This window comes from Synchytrium microbalum (assembly GCF_006535985.1).
Source record: "Synchytrium microbalum strain JEL517 chromosome Unknown SmJEL517_scf0011, whole genome shotgun sequence".
Classification (NCBI taxonomy): Eukaryota; Fungi; Chytridiomycota; class Chytridiomycetes; order Synchytriales; family Synchytriaceae; genus Synchytrium; species Synchytrium microbalum.
The window spans coordinates 185,893-203,182 of NW_022158360.1; the positions used below are offsets into that span (position 1 = coordinate 185,893).

Sequence of the window (17,290 nt, forward strand, 5' to 3'; positions counted from 1 at the left end):
TGATCACTAGCGGACAGCACTTTCACAATCCGAAATCGACACCTTCTTGCATTTGTTCAAAGGTGAAATTCCAAACTCCCTTAAGGTCGAATCGAATGTACTCTGACCTCACGCCATGGACCACCGCTATCCAGCTGGATGTACCTGCCGTGCATGCGAAATCGTTTTCTACTCTCGTTACCTGTTGCTCAATTGAGCAACGAGTTACAGTACTGATTTGCGGCCATGCAACAACCAGACAATCCAAGACACGAAACCCGTTTTGCAATATTGAAAGTGTTTTAGATTATTAAATAAGAGATACTTTCAAATATTTTAAATATGCTGCGAGTGCAAATAAGTCACATTTTTGATATGAGGCAATAAAACCACGCTCTCTCATTGTTGTGGTTGCAGACCAGCTGATTCCTCCTTAATCAAGTCTTTCAAGGTTTGGCCAAACTTGCCAACGATTTCTAGTATCTTGTTGAATAAATCCTTCCAGAGTAACAGATGATATCTAGTTGAAACCGAAACGTATGTCAGTTTGATTGCTCACCCACAGTGTCTTATTCGCTCCAAAGAGACCAAAGTGACTCTGGAGACCGGCTTTAACAGTTTCTCTTACTTGTAGAAGCGAGCACATCGGTAAAAGAGACGGAGCAGAATCATCAAGGCACGTTCACTTATTTTTGCCGCAATGTGGAATATAGAAAGGAAATGCAGCATAGCTGATTCAATTACACTCATAGCATGAGGTCCAATTAGTGATATAGACATTGAAGTAGCGAGCATACAGTCTGCAATGTGAGTTATCTGTTCTGCGGCGTGCTGAGCAGAAGCAAAGTGAATATCCATTGACAAGGTATCAAAGTTGTTGGAATGTTGAAGTAAGGCGAATATGGTTCTAAAAGACGAATTTAATCAGTTTGCGGTTGAATAAGAAAAAACGATCCTTACCCTCGCTGATGGATAGTCAATGAAGCTGCATGGATATTCAAGAGTGTATCTCCTGCAAGACCCATAGATGGCCCATATTGGTGGTCTGATGCGACTCGATTCAACCAGTTTGTCAGGCTCTCACTGTTGAATCCGCGAATGTCAGGCGGAAGCGAATTGAAGAGACTACCGAAACGAAATGTTTCGGGTTAGAAACAGCGTTTGAAAGAGCAATACTCCCAAAACCCAAAACGACCCAACATACTGTTCAAGTTCTTGTTGGTGATGATTGACTTGAACTTCATAACTGTTAATCCAAGAATTAGTTCCTAATGAGTCGGCGTCTATGGTTCTGTATGCGTGATTGTTTTGTGAGTAAAAACCAACATTGTCCCATAGTTGAAAGCAGCAAAATCTTACCGATGCAATTCAATAGCTCTCGCCAGCAACTCTAGAGACTTCCAAAACTCGTCTGCTAAATCATCTGGATCATTTATAAAACCTAGCGGTTGCGTGTCGTCTGGATAATTATATCTAAACCAGTAAGAGTCTGGGCACGGCTTTCGTGTCGTGTAGGTTAAGGGAATCATACAAGGTTTGTTCAAAGCGAACGACGTGTAACAGTCCAAGTAAAGGCAGCCGAAGAAAGCTCTCCTCCGTCTTTCCGCGTCAAACCACGAGATATTTCTTTCGGAAACACTAAAACAATTCCGTTTTTGATGTGATAAATGGTCTGGATCAACATCGAGTCTCATGAATTGTGCCATTCGTATCACTGCCGCGCATAAGACAAATTGAATTAGTTGACCAACGAAGGAGCAACATCATGTACAGTTACTTACCCAAACTAGATAATTGAAACGCTGCGACGTATCCACCTCGTAACGCAGTCCCCCAACACAAAACGAGCGCTGCCTCGAAATGGTCGATACTGAACTCTGCATCATTCCAAAAGGTGACACCACTACGTGCCGTATTTGCAAGAGCCAGAGACGCAAGGTTTGACGATAGTACCGTTTCTTCCAACTCCCCTTCGATCAAAGCCTTGACATCCGCGGCAGTCAATTGTGCAATGACCGCAGCAAGGGCTAAGAGTAACGGTCTGATGTTTGGATTATGGGGTACATTGAATGTCAAGTAGTCTGGATGAGTACAGATGACTTTGCAATATCGTCTAATTATGGGTTGGTGGGTTCTGACCAGTTCCAGTAGAGTTGAGTCGAGGAAAACAAAGTCAGGTAAATCGTACAGTGAAGAAGCATTACTTAGGATTGGCGAGGCAATCTCATCGTCATCGACAGGTTCGGTCTTTATAACGGGTTGTTGGCCTTTGGTTGCTGTTTCCAGAATGCTTTCCAGCTGCTTCTCCAAATCTTCACATTTCTCCTCTAGTTCTTTGACGTATCTGAGAAATTTGAAACAAATACAATCAGATTTCATGGTGCTGCAAACGACTTTGCACACATTCACAAAACTTGCAAAGATTTTGGTCCCCGCGACGAGTTTAATGGGGCGTTTCTAGTTGGATAGGCACAATCCTTATGTCTTCGCCGACAGTTCCCACATTGCTATTATATCGAGAAATCATCAGCTCATCGATGCATCAGCTCTTATGGCGTCGAAATTTTCGTACCTCTCCTGGAATTGACGATGAACACTTTAGTTTGCTGATCCTACACGGGATGCAGCTTATATGACCTCGTTTCGAGCGAGCCGACCACTCGATAATGTTTCGAGCTCTCGCAAGCCATTCCTCGTCCATAAAGATGTTTGGATTTTTTTTATCCAAACCGTTGTGAAGATGGTGGGCCACTCAAGCGCCCCATTCTAAAAGTGGGTTTGCCCCTACTTGGTATTGTTCTGTCGGAATATTTACAAATCCCAGTCATCCGCAAACGCCAAGCAAAACAACTGTTCCCAAACCTTGTCGAGTAGTTCGAGCGACTGGAAGACGTCTATATGAGCTGATGAGTACATGTGGTCCCTTCGCGTTCCCTTCCTAGACGCGTGAAGCTCTTGCACGGCCTGTCGCCACCCCTTGTGCCATGTAAAAGTGAGATAAACCAGTCCGGCCTTGACGGATTCTTTTTCTTTTGAAAGCGGAGGGGGAAATTTTGAAAGCTTCTTTACAATGACTAGGCAAAGACTCGATTGAGATTGAGGTAGGCGTCCGGATTCTACTACAATTTCATTCACTAGCCGTCGTCGAGGTTTCGGGAATGACATTGTGTGAGTACTGTCAGACGAACGTGAGCATTTGGCAAATCAGTGTACACGGTCTCATTCAAAAGAATAAGTAACTGGTAATTGAACTTGTTTGGAAAATCCCTGGTATCGAATCAAAACCGTGATGCAACGCCCAGGACATGTTGTAAACATGGTATTAGAAGTCTATTAGATGTATGGATAAGAGAATAATGATAATCAATATGATGATAATATATGATAAAAGTGATGAAACCATCCTTGTCAGCCTGCCCTCCCTCAAGCGTATAAACCCGGGTTTGCAGCAAACTCTAAAATCCCAACCACACCACCAATAATAATAACAACTGGTGCAGGTATCTTTGTGTATCCAGCAGCAACAAACGAGAATGCAGCCAAAATGGTAAACAATGGGTATGATCCAACGACAGTTCCAGCTGCTCTGCCCGATATGGCTTTATTCCATAACAGGTAGACTGCAGCGAATACTAGTCCAGCTGCTGCTGCATTCATGCCCTTGAATATTATTTGGAGGGTCTTTAGGTTGCGGAAGCGTCGCCATATGGGGAGGAGTGCTGCCATTAGAATTAAGCCTGGTGTGAAGATTCCGATGAAGCCAAGAACGGCACCACAGATTGCTGTTCCGACGTTTTGGCGTAGCGCGAGGGCTCCACAGTATGCGGCAAAGTTGAATAATGGTCCTACGGATTGTAAGCGAAATGTTAAAGTAACCATTTGATCAATACTGCGCCGTTCTCTTTTTTGACTCTTACCTGGAAGAGCATTTATAACGGCCAACCCCACCAAATATTCCCGATCACTCAACCATCCAGGGCTCGTCACATACGTTTGCAATAGAGGAACCACGACAGGTCTAACATGTTTCGACAAAGCAGAGTCAGCAAAGGAGCGAAGTTAAGTATTATTAGAAAGATTGCAGTTGGCTCACCCTCCACCAAAGATAATAGAGCCCGTAAAGTAGAACGTCCCCAACACATTCAAAGCTCTCACATCAACCACAAATCGAAATATGATGGCTAGTACCAGGAACACGACCCATACACCTGTCAACAAATGAGTTAGCATTCTCGGTGATCTTGCACGGATTTCTTTTGTTCTGTGACAAAGACATTACCAAGAAGAGCCAATCCAACAGTCCAACTATACGTAAAGTATATAGCCGGTTCCTCCTTCTTCACGACAGCAGCTTCTATATCAGCTGGCTTGCTATCTACCACAGCAGCAGCCGCTGGCACAACGCTTCCATTTTCACCAGGCTTAGTAACCTCCGTTACATCAGCTTCTTCAGTAGCCGGCGACACCGGTGCAGAAGCCGGTGTTGTTGGTGCTACTGAAAGCGGTGTAGCTGCAGCCACATCATCATTCTTTTTATGCATATCAGAAACCTTCTTAGCACTCCCGGCCTCCTTCTGTGCAGTCCTATACGCAGTCCATCTCGGCTCAATAACACTCATGGTATACGTAACGAGTCCTCCAAATATCATAAGGCATGGGAACAACCACGGTTGCGCATAGAATGCGATTGCAAGACCACCAGAGATGAGAATTAAAGCACGAGATACAGTATCAATCGAGAATTTCTTTCCCAATTGGAACGCTGCGAGTGCTGTTAAGCCAATAGCTGATGATACCAGCCCGTTTTCCAACCCAACGACAGCACCGGGTACTGATGCTGCCGAACCACCGAATCCAACTGCGAGAGCTACTGCGAGCATGATTAAGGCACCGGGTGTGCTGTGATGAGCGTGATATATGAGCTTACAACAATTGCACTTTTCAGTTTGGAATTCTTTTGGCTCACCTCCACACGAAAAACGACCATATACCAGGAATCACACCTTCCCGAATCAGAGCAATAGCAAACGTCAATTGGGTTGACGCAGGTCCAGGTACTATGAGAGAAACGATGAGCTGCCAGTAACTTGCAGGGTGTAACGTTTCCTCATTCCTTACAAGCCTGAGCAATAGAAAACAGCTCAGCAAACATCTCTTCACTCAACCATCCTTGGTTCTTGACAAAGAGCCCATATCTATACAGAGCGTTAGAATTGAGCGTGTGAGCAACCGATCGATAGTCCGTCGAAAACGTGCAAAAAAATGAAAGTAGCCTAGACCAAATGTCGACGAAGAGCATCAACAGTACCACAAATAAACGAAAGGATCTAAGACTTAGATCCTGATGCACACTTAGACAGCCAACTGACAACGTTGCCTCACCACTTTGTTTGACTTCTTTCAGAAACACTTACATGATAGCGATGTGGGCCTGAGGACCACCGAAAGTGGTAAAAGATAGAGGGAAATAAGAGTATGTAATCTCCCACAGTCGTAGGCTCAATGGCCTAGATGCTGTAGCAGCGACTGTTGTCGTCATGGCTTGCTTTTTTGCAAACTGCAAGTTTCTGCAAGGGTTTAGCTTGGACTGAGACCGATGAAGTGTAGGAAAGACAGAGTTCAGACCTATCTACCAGCGTACCTTAATAAAGTTTGTTTTCGTTCTTGAATTGAAGTGAAACTGAACCTCAAACCCCTTTGAACGATGACTGGACCACTCTTATTGGACGGTGCATTATACTTAGATGTGGTTCCTTTTTTGTGCTTGATCTCAATTATATTTATGTATTCAAGTATTCTAACATTCTAATTTCACTTCATGCAAACAACACCACATATGCGAAACTTCCAAGGACCTTCTAAACACCACCACCAGATCGTAATTCTGCAAAACAATACGACCTACGCCAAGCATCCACCGTCAAGCACAATCTAAACACCTCCGCCTGATCGAAGCTCCGTAATCCTTTCACGGTCCTCAAAATCAGCTATTATTCTGGCAAACTTGGATTTGCTCTTGACGTCTTTTACTGCTGACAATACCTGGGAAAACGAGCACAAAAGGTCAGTAAACATTCGAAACAAGGTGCTAGCCATCACATACCTCAAGGAACTCATTGAATTCAATACTACGATTCTTATTCAAATCCACCTCGTTAATAACGTTCTCCAATTGAGACTGTGACATCTTTAAGCCTAGTCCAGTCAGTATCCTTCCAAGATCCTCTGTAGTTATATGGCCATCATTATCGGTATCAAGTCGCTCAAACTCGGCACGGTATCGTAACAACTCTTCAGGGCGGAATCGAGATGTGTTGTATATGTCTTCGTCTCCTTCCTCGGCGCCATTCGGTGATACGTATGAAGGTGGCAGACCCATAGTATACAGGTAAGAGATTGTATCTTCTCGTTCTTGGGCTCGTTGCTTGTCCGTCCATGCAAGTTCTTCAGCCATGATATCTATTACACCATCTAGAGCTTCGTATGCAGCAGCAGCATTCAAAAAGGCCAGGCGGGTTCTACGTGCGAGTACATCTACAGCTGTACAGGCATATTCTCTTCGTACTGCATATCGTACCTCAGCTTCGATATATGGATAAAGTTGACTAATTCGATTTCCAAATATAGGGAATCGTTTACCAGTTAAACTAGCCAGGGAAGCTACAGCAGCAGCTCGATCACCATACGAAGCACATAAATGTTGTGCAACTTCAGTTTCCAGCCCAAAGTTTTGAATCAGATTGACATACATGGATGGATTCCACGCATGAGATCCAATCAATTGATGTCTTTCAGTGATACATGGTCCAGTAGGTTTTAAATCACATACGGTTATAGCCATATCAATAGCTTCTTGCGCCATGGCACGATATGTAGTCCATTTACCACCAGCTATTGTCAGCAATCCTGTTGGTGAGACGGTTACTAGATGACTACGAACCAGGCCAGCAGTGTTTTTAGCATGTGGATCTCTAATTAAAGGTCTAATACCACTCCAAGCAGCCAACACGTCACCACGTCGCACTTTTATCTCTGGTGATAGATAGTTTTCGATTTCATGTAATATCCATGCGATGTCCTGCTCGGATGGATAAGGATTGGGTGTCAATACACAAGGGGAATCGGTAGTACCAGCTATAGTTTGATTCTCCCATGGGAGAAAGAAGATGACTCGACCATCTGACGTGGCTGGATCTACAAGACCCATATGTCGTGGTGAATAATAGTTGGGCAGAATGACGTGGACACCTGCTGATGGTGATACTATTTCTGCAACCGAAGGATCATCCATTTGACGTATCTTGTCAATAAATGGTCCTGTAGCGTTTATGACACCCTATATGTAGGTTAGATGAGTTGACCACACAGCAGAAAAAAAAAGGTCTTGGATCTTCCGAACGATACCTTTGTCAGGACAGTCCACGAGTCACCAGTAAGAGTGTCTTTCAACACTGCTCCATATAGCTCTGTTGGACCATATCCTTCCTTTTGTTCCTGACGTGGTCTCTTGAGCAGCTCGACGACCTCTACGTGATTGGCTACAGTTGCTCCAGCAGCTACAGCCGTCATTGTCAATGCCACATTCATTCTAGCATCATTATGTTGTCCTGTTGAATATGAGTATATGTATTAGAAGAGGAATCAGATTCACAGACAAGGCAGCCCTTCCATGGTCACAATAAGAGTTTTTTTTGCACATTGCTCACTCACCATCATAATAGACAAGAGCACCAACAAGATTCTCATTCTTTAGCATGGGAAACTCTTCTAGAGCTTTGCGTTTACCCAAAAAGTAACTTCGCGACAACTTTTCACGACCAGCTAGCATGTCATAGGCAATACACCCAGCCCAATAGTAGGGAACTTGCCAATACTTGTATATAGGCAGCATGATGGGTATTTGAGCGGATAAATGAGGCGCAATCTTGAGAAATACAGATCGCTCATGCAGTGCTTCAATGACTAGTTTCAATTGTTCCATATCGCGATCCCAGAAGGCTTTTTCTAGATATCGGACACCACCATGTACCAGTTTCGTTGATCGTGACGATGTTCCTATTTAAATACAATCATTCTGGTCAGTGAAGCTCGGATGTGCATGTTGGCACGTGCGATACATAAATGACAACGTGCAAATATTCTCAAAACCACTGACCACAAGCAAAATCATCGCGTTCAATCATAGCGACCTTCAATCCTCTAGTAGCAGCATCGACAGCACATCCAGACCCCGTTGCTCCTCCTCCAATAATCAACAAATCAAAGATGTGTGGATTACTAGCACCCGTTGGCACTGGTTCCGCATTCCTTAAAGCGGTCAACATGTCCTTCCTAGACGGTGGGATCCATTGTAGTGTTGAGCGGATCGTGTCTTGCTCTGCGGAAAGTGGAGGGGATGCTGTTTGCAATTTGGTGAATGTATAGGTCGCGACTCCTGCTCCAAGTACATATAGGGATGGCCTTCGTAGACGTGCCAGAGTCTGCCTCATGGCTGTCTACAAATTGTACTACTTTGGTTCTAACTAATTGTCTAATGCTTCGTTCTGGATGGTTTTCTTAAAAACTGCACGAGGTATTTTCGTGATGTGCAGCATTATAGCATCAACGCCGTAGATTTCACAGAGGGATGCGCGTATTGACGCGTCGATACTGTAGATATTTGGTAAGATTCGATTTCTTTTCCCGTTTCCGTAGTGGTTTTCTGCACAGTTGCTATTTGTCCAAAAATGTTAAAAACGCCTTTGGACAAGATCGATATAGGTAGCTAGAGTCTGAAGGATTGCCTAATGCTGGAGTTAAGATAGAGAGGAAGCCGCTATGTCTTGGGAGTTAGTAGAACGAGATGGTGAAGAAGACGAATGGCAAGAGATACAAAATGTGAATGTGCTGAATAGCTCTCAAACAGAAGAAAGGGAACTAGATCCTACTGATAGGACTCAACATGTATCTTCGCTTACGGTTTCCCTATCAGAACGAATGGACATACTAGGAGTGGACCCTCCAGTTATTGCATCAACATCAAACATCCCAACATCGACTAGAAGCAATACCCCATCGAAATCTATAGTAGGAATGGAAGAAATACTGCCTGAAGAACTACCAACACGATCAGTAGCTGTAGGTAGTTTTAGAAGTGCTAAATCAAAAGGCAAACAACCTGTTAGAGAAACACCTACTTCAGAAACTGATGCTCGTAAAGAACCTTACATGGTGAATATACGAAGGTCTCAGTTCCCGTCATTCGCAACGCTTGTAAGGAATAGTGCTACTGTGCAAGCACGATCTGGTCAACAACAACAACAACCAACTGTCAGATCTCGTAAACCCAAGGCTTTTGGACTACGCCCTCTAGCAAAACCATATCCAGCGGTACAATATCATTATCCGGAAATGGACGGGCTGCTGGAGAAGATTGTAAATAGGAATCAGAGGCCGTTGTTTAATCCAGTTCCAACGAGTCGACCAATTTGATGTATGATATAGCACGAAGGTGTGGCTTGCTTTCGTGAGGATACGAGGATGTCTTGATCTAGCACTGACGCGGAACTCGAAATCTAGATCTAATAATTTATTGAAACACACAAGTTGGTGTCTTTTGCAACAGTTGGGAACGTCATATGTAGAACGCTGGACATTGTACAATACTGCACAGATTATCAAAATAAATAGCTGAAACAACCAGAATCTAACCAGAAAACAATCGACTTTCGGGAAAACAGTTGTTAAGTCACGTTCTTGCCTTTTTAGCTACACAAGACCGTTCGGAAGACTCCCTCCCACAAAGAGTATTAATCTCCAAATAGGCCCAATCCAAGTACTAAAGTCAGCAATCGATCAACACAATGGTATGCTACTCACTGGAGCCTCTTGTTCAAGCTTAGAATCCTTTCTTGCGTCATTCATTTACAAAGTCGTTTTGTGTTCCTCACATTTCCCACTCCGAATATAGGTTCAAGAAAAGCTCGTACCCGTATACGCCGAATGGTCTACCGTAATTGATGGTGATGTTGAATCCGTTTGGGGCACTGTCCGTGACTTTGCTGGGTATGGGAAATTGCCAACACCAAAGTCGTTTACATACATTCAACATCAAGTTAACATGACATTATCAACAGTTTGGAAAAATGGATTCCAGGACTCAAAGTTGAACTCAAGGATGGTGGTGTCGACAACCAAGTTGGATGTACGTGGTGCAAAAATTTGGCCGCTATGTAGCATGTAGCATTCGTGTTTCTTGGGAGTGAGTAACATTGACTGACTACTAACGAATTTATGACTTTACAGCCAGTATCCGTATCATCCCCATGGGCCCCGGCAAAATCGAGGAACTTTTAGTCGCCCTCGATGACGACTCGCACCATTTCAAATACAAGTTGTTGAACTTTTCTGAAGAGAACAAGCACTTGAACCCGTAAGTTCCAGAAATCAATTCAATGAAAGGCGTCACGTTTAGCAGGGTACTGACCGCTCAACATTGTTTTTAGATTCCCTGGACAAATCGTCGACTACATTGCTACATGGTCATTCAAGGAAATCTCGGAAGGAAACAGGACATATGCTCACTGTTCCGCCCACTTCAAGACCAACGAGTCGATGCATGATACAATGCAAGGTGTCATTAAGACCAACATCTTCAAGGGAACTTTGGATGTCTTGGTTGCCAAGTACGCTAAAAAGTAAACTATCTCATATAGCTGTATCTCTTGTCAAGACTTTTTAGTCTTCCAAAAAGGACACGTTTCAGAAAACCATGTACTTTAAAGTGTCGATGCAAAGTTACATTTGTTATTACAAGAAAATTGCATTGTTTTTACAGATATGAGTGTGACTGCTACCACCTACTTCCTCTTGCCCTTCTGTTTCTTTGCACCAGCACTACCACCGCCCGGTGCAAGAGCATGTCCAGTGGCTTTAATATGATCAAATAGCTTATTACGAGTATTAAACACTTCTCTACATACTTCACATATGAGACTATTACTACTAGTGGTGGTGGGAGCAGCTGATGATGATGCAGCAGCAGCATTTCGAGCTGCTTTCTTGGCTTTAGCTTTAGATTTAGGTTTACTCGGTCCCGACGATGCTACGGATTCTGTATCCAGCTGTGGATTACTTGCAATAGTTTCCTCGTCGACATCTTCCTCCTCCTCGACTTTACTGAGTGAGGTTTTAGAAGCGAATCGTGATCCAAGTTCTTCTAGTCCATCGTCGGTACCATTTGCATCAGCTTCTTCATCTATAGGTTCCTCCATATCATCTCCCTCGTCATCATCTTCTATGTCTTCTCGTGTCCGTGACGTGACTGTAGCAGGCTCATTGACGGTATCAGAGTCTATTACAGGTGCTGACGAAGACCCTTGCTGTTTCTGCTGTTGCCTCTTGGAAGCCTTTTTAGATTTCTTGGTGTTGGATTGTACGTTTGAGTCAGTATCCGATACGACACCAGTGAAATCAGCTTCAGCACCAAATCCACGTTGTTTCTTTTTGGATTTCTTCGATTTGGCTTTACTATTATTATTTGTGGGTATTGGCTCTATCGGCATATCTTCATCATCGTCTTTAACGGGATCGTCCTCGGCTTCTACTTTATCTGGTGAGACTGGCTCATCAGGAGCATCGACAAAGACGTCATCGTCGTCATCTACATCTATAAGATCTATGTCGTCTCCAGTAGCGGCAGCTTCCTTCCTCATCTGCTTCTTGAGCATAAACTCCATCTTCTGATGTCGTTTCGACTTTTCATGATTATGAAGCTGTTTGGCGGATTTAAATTCCTTATCACATGCTACACAATAAAAGTCGAGGAGTCCTTCTTCATCTACATCGTCTAGTTGATCTGGCTCCGCGTCATCGGATTCATCTACATCGTCATCGTTATCATCACCGTTTCTACGTTGTTTGACACGTACAGAGCCATCCTCATCGACTTCGATTTCGGCTTTGGCCCAGTCAGGAGTCTCATATTTCATGGCATCTTTGAGACGTTCGCGTCTTTCGTCGTTACGTTTCTTTGTAGCTTCACGATCCTTGACTTCCTGAGCAGCTCGAGAAGCTTCTAGATGTGCTTTATATCTCGGATCTCGTTTACGTACGTATTCTGCTAGTTGACGTACGGTATCCATAAACTCTTTACGAGCTTTATCTCGCTCCTGCTTATTCTCGGCTTCCATGGCTCTTCTGACTCGTCTATCAGGAGCTTCAGACAGCCTCCATTTATCCTTCCATCTAAATGATTTGACGGTAGAGAAGTTGGTCCAGGTTTTATAGAATTGGACGACATCTGATCCCAAGAAATCAAGATGGTCGTCGAATTGATAGCCGTTTTCGCGGCGAGCTTCCGAGTCTGATCTTAGAGCCTCGATTTCTTCTGATTCTAGCCTAGCGAATAGCTCGTGATATACGGTATAAAACGATGCTGGAGACGTAGGATCAAAGTTCTTGTAGCAAGAGTTTGAAAAGTACTTCATCAATGCTTCAGTGGTAGTTCCAGCTGAAGCAGGAGGTGCATATTCTATCAATTAAATGCATAAGTAAAGCGATTTGACCATAGCTTGTTACAACAACTCGACTCTCTTTCTGATTTTGAAAGCTTCTCAACTTTGCAAAAAAACTGGTTAGAAATGTTGACAAGAAAACTTACCACCATCAGAGTCAGCATCTCCTATATCATCACCTCGTAATATCTCGTCCTTGTGACTATCATACCATGCTCGTTCATGGTCATCACTCAATACATCATACGCTTCTCTCACTTCACTAAACAGTCTTGTTGCTTCTTCAACACGTCCAATATTCTTGTCTGGATGCAGTTCGAGAGCTTTACGTCGATACCCCTTCTTGATATCATCTGCCGAAGCACGGATATCCACTCCAAGCAGCTCGTAATAGTCTGTCTTGGTCATGTTTGCTCTGCTGTCGGAAGTTGTTGAATGAAAATGGACGCGAACCTCAACTTTTCAGCTATTCAAATACGGTATCAGTGGAGGAAACTAGACTTTTCTTCAATATTTTACCCTCTTTTCGAGGTGACTTAGTGAGATTTCACGGTTGCCCACATGAAATTTGACGCGGTGGGTTTCTGTTAGCTGTTTTTGTTTTGATGAGACAACCCCAGGCCGTGCCAAGAATATTAGACATAAGAGATCTAGTCAATGGTCAAAATTTCGCTTTTGAATGAATCCTCTTACACAATTCCACCACTGTTGGCTGTTGGGTGGCGATTCCTCGTGACATTGGCAGTTGATCATGTTTGGTCCGACACATATCTTGTTTGAGCAGTCAGGCCACGTCGTTTCTAGCTTACAAAAGACCTTATAAGCTACAAATCGATGGTCTTATTCATCACGTCGTCACTTGGGTTCCATGTTCAATGTGACTGGACGACCTCGGATGTTGGAAAGCAATGGCAATATTATGGCAAACCGCGTAGGCAAATAATTCCTTCGTCAGTCCTGGCGTGGTCCTTGTCTTGCCAGTCCCGAAATGAGATATTGCTGAAGCTGGTGGTGAAAATATACCAATTGCACGTGCCAATTAAATTCCATCTTGATTTGGGCCCTGATTCTCTTGCAAACACGGGAACTTGACCAATATCGGCTGTCTTTTCATTTTTCTTGGCCGTGTGTTCAGTTTCTCTAATTCTACACTCCATCACACACTTCCAACAAATTTCAACTAGAGAGCTCGATCACCAGAACGTTACAAGGTACGTGGCTTGAATTTGACCGATGCGTATGTGTCATAAGCCCATTGGTACTCCTTCCGAGCTGCTTTGCTTCTTGTCTGTTGGCTGCAGGCTGGTTGCTCACCCATTGTTTTTAAGTGCTGGATTGGTGTTTCTTATGTCTTCGGAAGCTGACTCAACTGAAGGGATCTCATCGTCGGCTACTCCAGTATGTAATTCGGATGCTTTTTTATTCTTCTTGTGATATTCTACTTTCAATGTTGGGGGATTCCTTGTCGGTTGCCGTTTGGTGCTTTTTGAAACATTGTTTGTGAAGCTTTTAAGCTAGTCGGAGAAGCGAGACAACATATCTGCCTCGTTGTTTACGTTGAATTTCTATGTTTTAACCACTAAATGCTTTAAGATTCGTTACAAACATTCTCTCAACTTCATCGCCAAATAGACTGATCTCGCACTTATGACATCTTCTGCCGGTGGCTCACCCTCTTCACTATCTCTTGCGTCTGAAGCTATTCTAGTACCTACCAGTCCAGCTCCCATCAATGTCGTCGCTCCTCCATCATCACCGACGCCATCGTCACCAACGCCATCTTCTCCCATTGCTCCCTTGGCTATGACATTTGTGGATGATGTCGCTCAAGTATCCATGGATTCTGTTTCATCCGTACGTGCTTAAGACTCCATGCATTTCAAATACTACCTTGTGCTTGAACTAACAAAAAGCGATACTGACCTCATTCTCACTCAATTTGTAGAAGGGCAAGACTAGGGAAACTGCTGAAGAATATACGAGACATGCTACTAAAGAAAATGCTATTCGTGCCATTCAGGAAGCTGCTGCCAAGCGAGCCAAGCTGGTTGAAGATGCACAAAGCGTGGGCGTAGATGTTGACTTCCTTGATCCTGTAAGTTTGTGTCTTTCGGCTTCAACATTCGCATATTTGTTCGGTTGGTTTAGCATTTGCATGCTGTACTGAAAAGCATTATAAACTAACTGGATATTGCGTAGGTCGTTGCTTCGAGCCAAGAGGCTGTCAAACCACCTAAGAAGTCCAAAACTCGAAAAAATGGTGTACCTGGTGCGAATGGTGGGAGGAACGAGGCTGCAAAAGATGGTACTGGCGGTGGTACTGCTGCTCAGGCAAGTGCAATAAATGGTTTTGTTTAATTGTGTGGGATGTTGCTTTTCATCTTCAAATGGCACCGAAGTCGTAGTACCTTCCTCGCTGGAGATCTCTTATGGTCTCTAAACAAGGGTAAATGGTATTCCTTTTGGGAGAGAGTGTACTTCAAAAGCTATCTTTTGAAGTTAAAAAAGGACCAGACTCTTCAAGAGCTAGTTCTTGAATTGAGACTGTTGACACCTTGCACGCCTCCGGTAACTTTTTGCAATCCGGGTCAGCCTCGGCAGTGTCCTTGGCGGGTGTCGAGCATGGAGACAGTGCGGCACAACATGACTGATCACTGTCACAGTGCCTTGAAGATGAATTGCATTGTCATTTCTCGCTTTCAAATTTATCCATGACGCCTTGCTAACTTGCCTTGCAATAGATCCGTTCTCCTTCATCTCATCCCAAAAGGAAAAAGACTACAACAGGAAAAGCCAAATCCAAGAAGTCCAAGTAGGTAGATGCTTTCATTCATTCCACTCTCATTTGTAATTGCTAACACTTTGAATTACCACAGCAACAACAATGCACTGTTGAATCAGGCGCAAATGGAGCCTTTGCTAATGGGTCGATTGGAGGAGATGTGAACATGGTTGCCAAAGCAGTCTCCAGACGACAAACTCGGCACTGTAAGCTATTTTATGGGATTGATCTCATTTTATTCGAGTCTGTACATTTCTAACGACTTGCTTCAATCTAGATCCACTGAAAAAGAGAGCGAAAGTTGAGTCTGTTCAAAAAATTCTTGGTTCGTCGAACGCGTTTCGTGATATCGTTGTCAGCCACAAAGCGTGGGCGTAGATGTTGACTTCGTTGACGCTGTGAGTTTGTGTCTTTCTGCTTTAACATTTGCTTATTTGTTCGGTTACTTCAGTATTTACATGCTATGCTGTATTGTGAAGAATTGGAAACTAACTGGATATTATCGCGTAGGTCCTTGCTTTGAGCCAAGAGAATCCACCAAAGAAGATTAAAGCTCGTAAAAGCGGTGTACCTGGATCCCGAGGAGAAAGCAGCGTCGGTGCTGTGCAAGATGCTACTGGCGGTGGTAGCACTGTTGCTCAGGCAAGTGCAATAAAGCGATTATGTTTGGTTATGTTGGTGCATTTCATCTTCATATGCCACCGAAGTCGTAGTACCTTCCTTGTTGAAGATGTAACTTCAACAAGGGTAAGTGGGTATTCCTTTTGAGGAGAGAGTGTACGCTCAAAAGTTTATCCTTTGAAGTTAAAAGAGGACCAGACTCTTGAAAAACTAGTTTTTTTCAATTGAGACTGTTGACACCTCGCACGCCTCCGGTAACTTGTGCAAACTGGGTCAGCCTCGTATGAGTCTTGGCGGGTGTCGAGCATTGTCGAAAATGCGGGACAACATGACTGATCACCTGTTACAGTGGCTTGAGAGGATGATTTTGCAGTCTTGCTTTTGTGCACTACACAATTATTGCTACCACTTGCTTACACTACTTTCTCAAGTTTGGTTTTAGTAACCTTGGAACTCTCCCTCTCTCAAATTCTAAGCGAAAGGCAAGTTTTGTTGGTCTCAATATTAAGATCTTGCATGTTTCATCTTCAATGGCACCCACGATGAGCTTGACCTTCTTTGTTGGAGATCTTGAATGGTCTTCACCAAGGGTAAATAAGGTCGCTCACCAAGATGCGGTGAGAGCACTTTCAAAAGTCTTTTACTTTTGAAGTTAAAAGTGACCGGACTCTTGAGGGATTTACCTTACTCAATTGAGACTGTCGACCCTGCACTTCCGCAGGTAGCAAGTAGAACCGGGTCAGCCTCAGAAATCTAACGATTGAAACTTGACTCACTTCGCAAACGAAACCAGTGTTTTTATGCTTTTAAAAGAACCAAAAAGGAGAGTTCGGGCGCGTAGTACGCAGCCTCACAAACTCTCCTCGTCCTTTTATTATTGTTACTATACTACTATCATTGTGTTTTATATGAATGAATGATTTGTCCCACAACACCAAACTCCCGATCCACCTTCTCCTCCCTCTCTCTCCCTCTTTCTTCCCTACTCTCTCCACGAACTTTCTCATATTACAAAATGACTTCTCTCCATAGTCCCTTTTTCAAAACATCCTCAAGCTTAAGCCATCATAACAGCAGCAACTACACTCAACACAGCACCGACAAGTCCAACCCGGTTTATGAATGCTCCACTGGTAGACGCGGTAATTGGTGCTGGGCAAGCGATAGCAGGTACTGCCAAAGCAGTGCTAAAGTCAGTGAGGGTACAGCTAGTAGAGTCTACGACGGTTGGGTTGGGAGACGTGTATACGTTACGGATGTATGCTGGTGTGTATGTTGAGGTTATGAGTTTGGGGTTTACGGCGGCAATCATGTCGGCGAGGATGACGTGGATGAATGGTACGGCGGATTCAAACCATGCTGGTTGTTAGAAAGGTATGGTGTTAGTGAGGGGATGGATTGGCATATTTAAGGC

At 43.8% G+C, this 17,290-nt stretch overlaps 3 protein-coding genes across 3 annotated transcripts; all 3 read right to left on the reverse strand.

Moving 5' to 3' along the window:
- Nucleotides 1-3,402: 3,402 nt before the first annotated feature.
- On the reverse strand, nucleotides 3,403-5,518 carry SmJEL517_g02563 (uncharacterized protein; the record flags this gene model as incomplete). Its single annotated transcript, XM_031168491.1, has 7 exons — nucleotides 3,403-3,824; nucleotides 3,897-3,997; nucleotides 4,073-4,187; nucleotides 4,259-4,878; nucleotides 4,946-5,036; nucleotides 5,098-5,174; nucleotides 5,394-5,518. 7 exons carry the CDS (start codon nucleotides 5,516-5,518, stop codon nucleotides 3,403-3,405), a joined length of 1,551 nt encoding a protein of 516 aa, XP_031025535.1.
- A 392-nt stretch (nucleotides 5,519-5,910) lies between these two features.
- Nucleotides 5,911-8,468, reverse strand: GUT2 (glycerol-3-phosphate dehydrogenase; the record flags this gene model as incomplete). Its single annotated transcript, XM_031168492.1, has 5 exons — nucleotides 5,911-6,021; nucleotides 6,083-7,315; nucleotides 7,384-7,586; nucleotides 7,690-8,034; nucleotides 8,135-8,468. 5 exons carry the CDS (start codon nucleotides 8,466-8,468, stop codon nucleotides 5,911-5,913), a joined length of 2,226 nt encoding a protein of 741 aa, XP_031025540.1.
- Nucleotides 8,469-10,817: 2,349 nt separating this feature from the next.
- On the reverse strand, nucleotides 10,818-12,881 carry SmJEL517_g02565 (uncharacterized protein; the record flags this gene model as incomplete). Its single annotated transcript, XM_031168493.1, has 2 exons — nucleotides 10,818-12,490; nucleotides 12,620-12,881. The coding sequence occupies 2 exons, from the start codon at nucleotides 12,879-12,881 to the stop codon at nucleotides 10,818-10,820; spliced, it is 1,935 nt and encodes a 644-aa protein (XP_031025541.1).
- Between the last annotated feature and the right edge of the window lie 4,409 nt (nucleotides 12,882-17,290).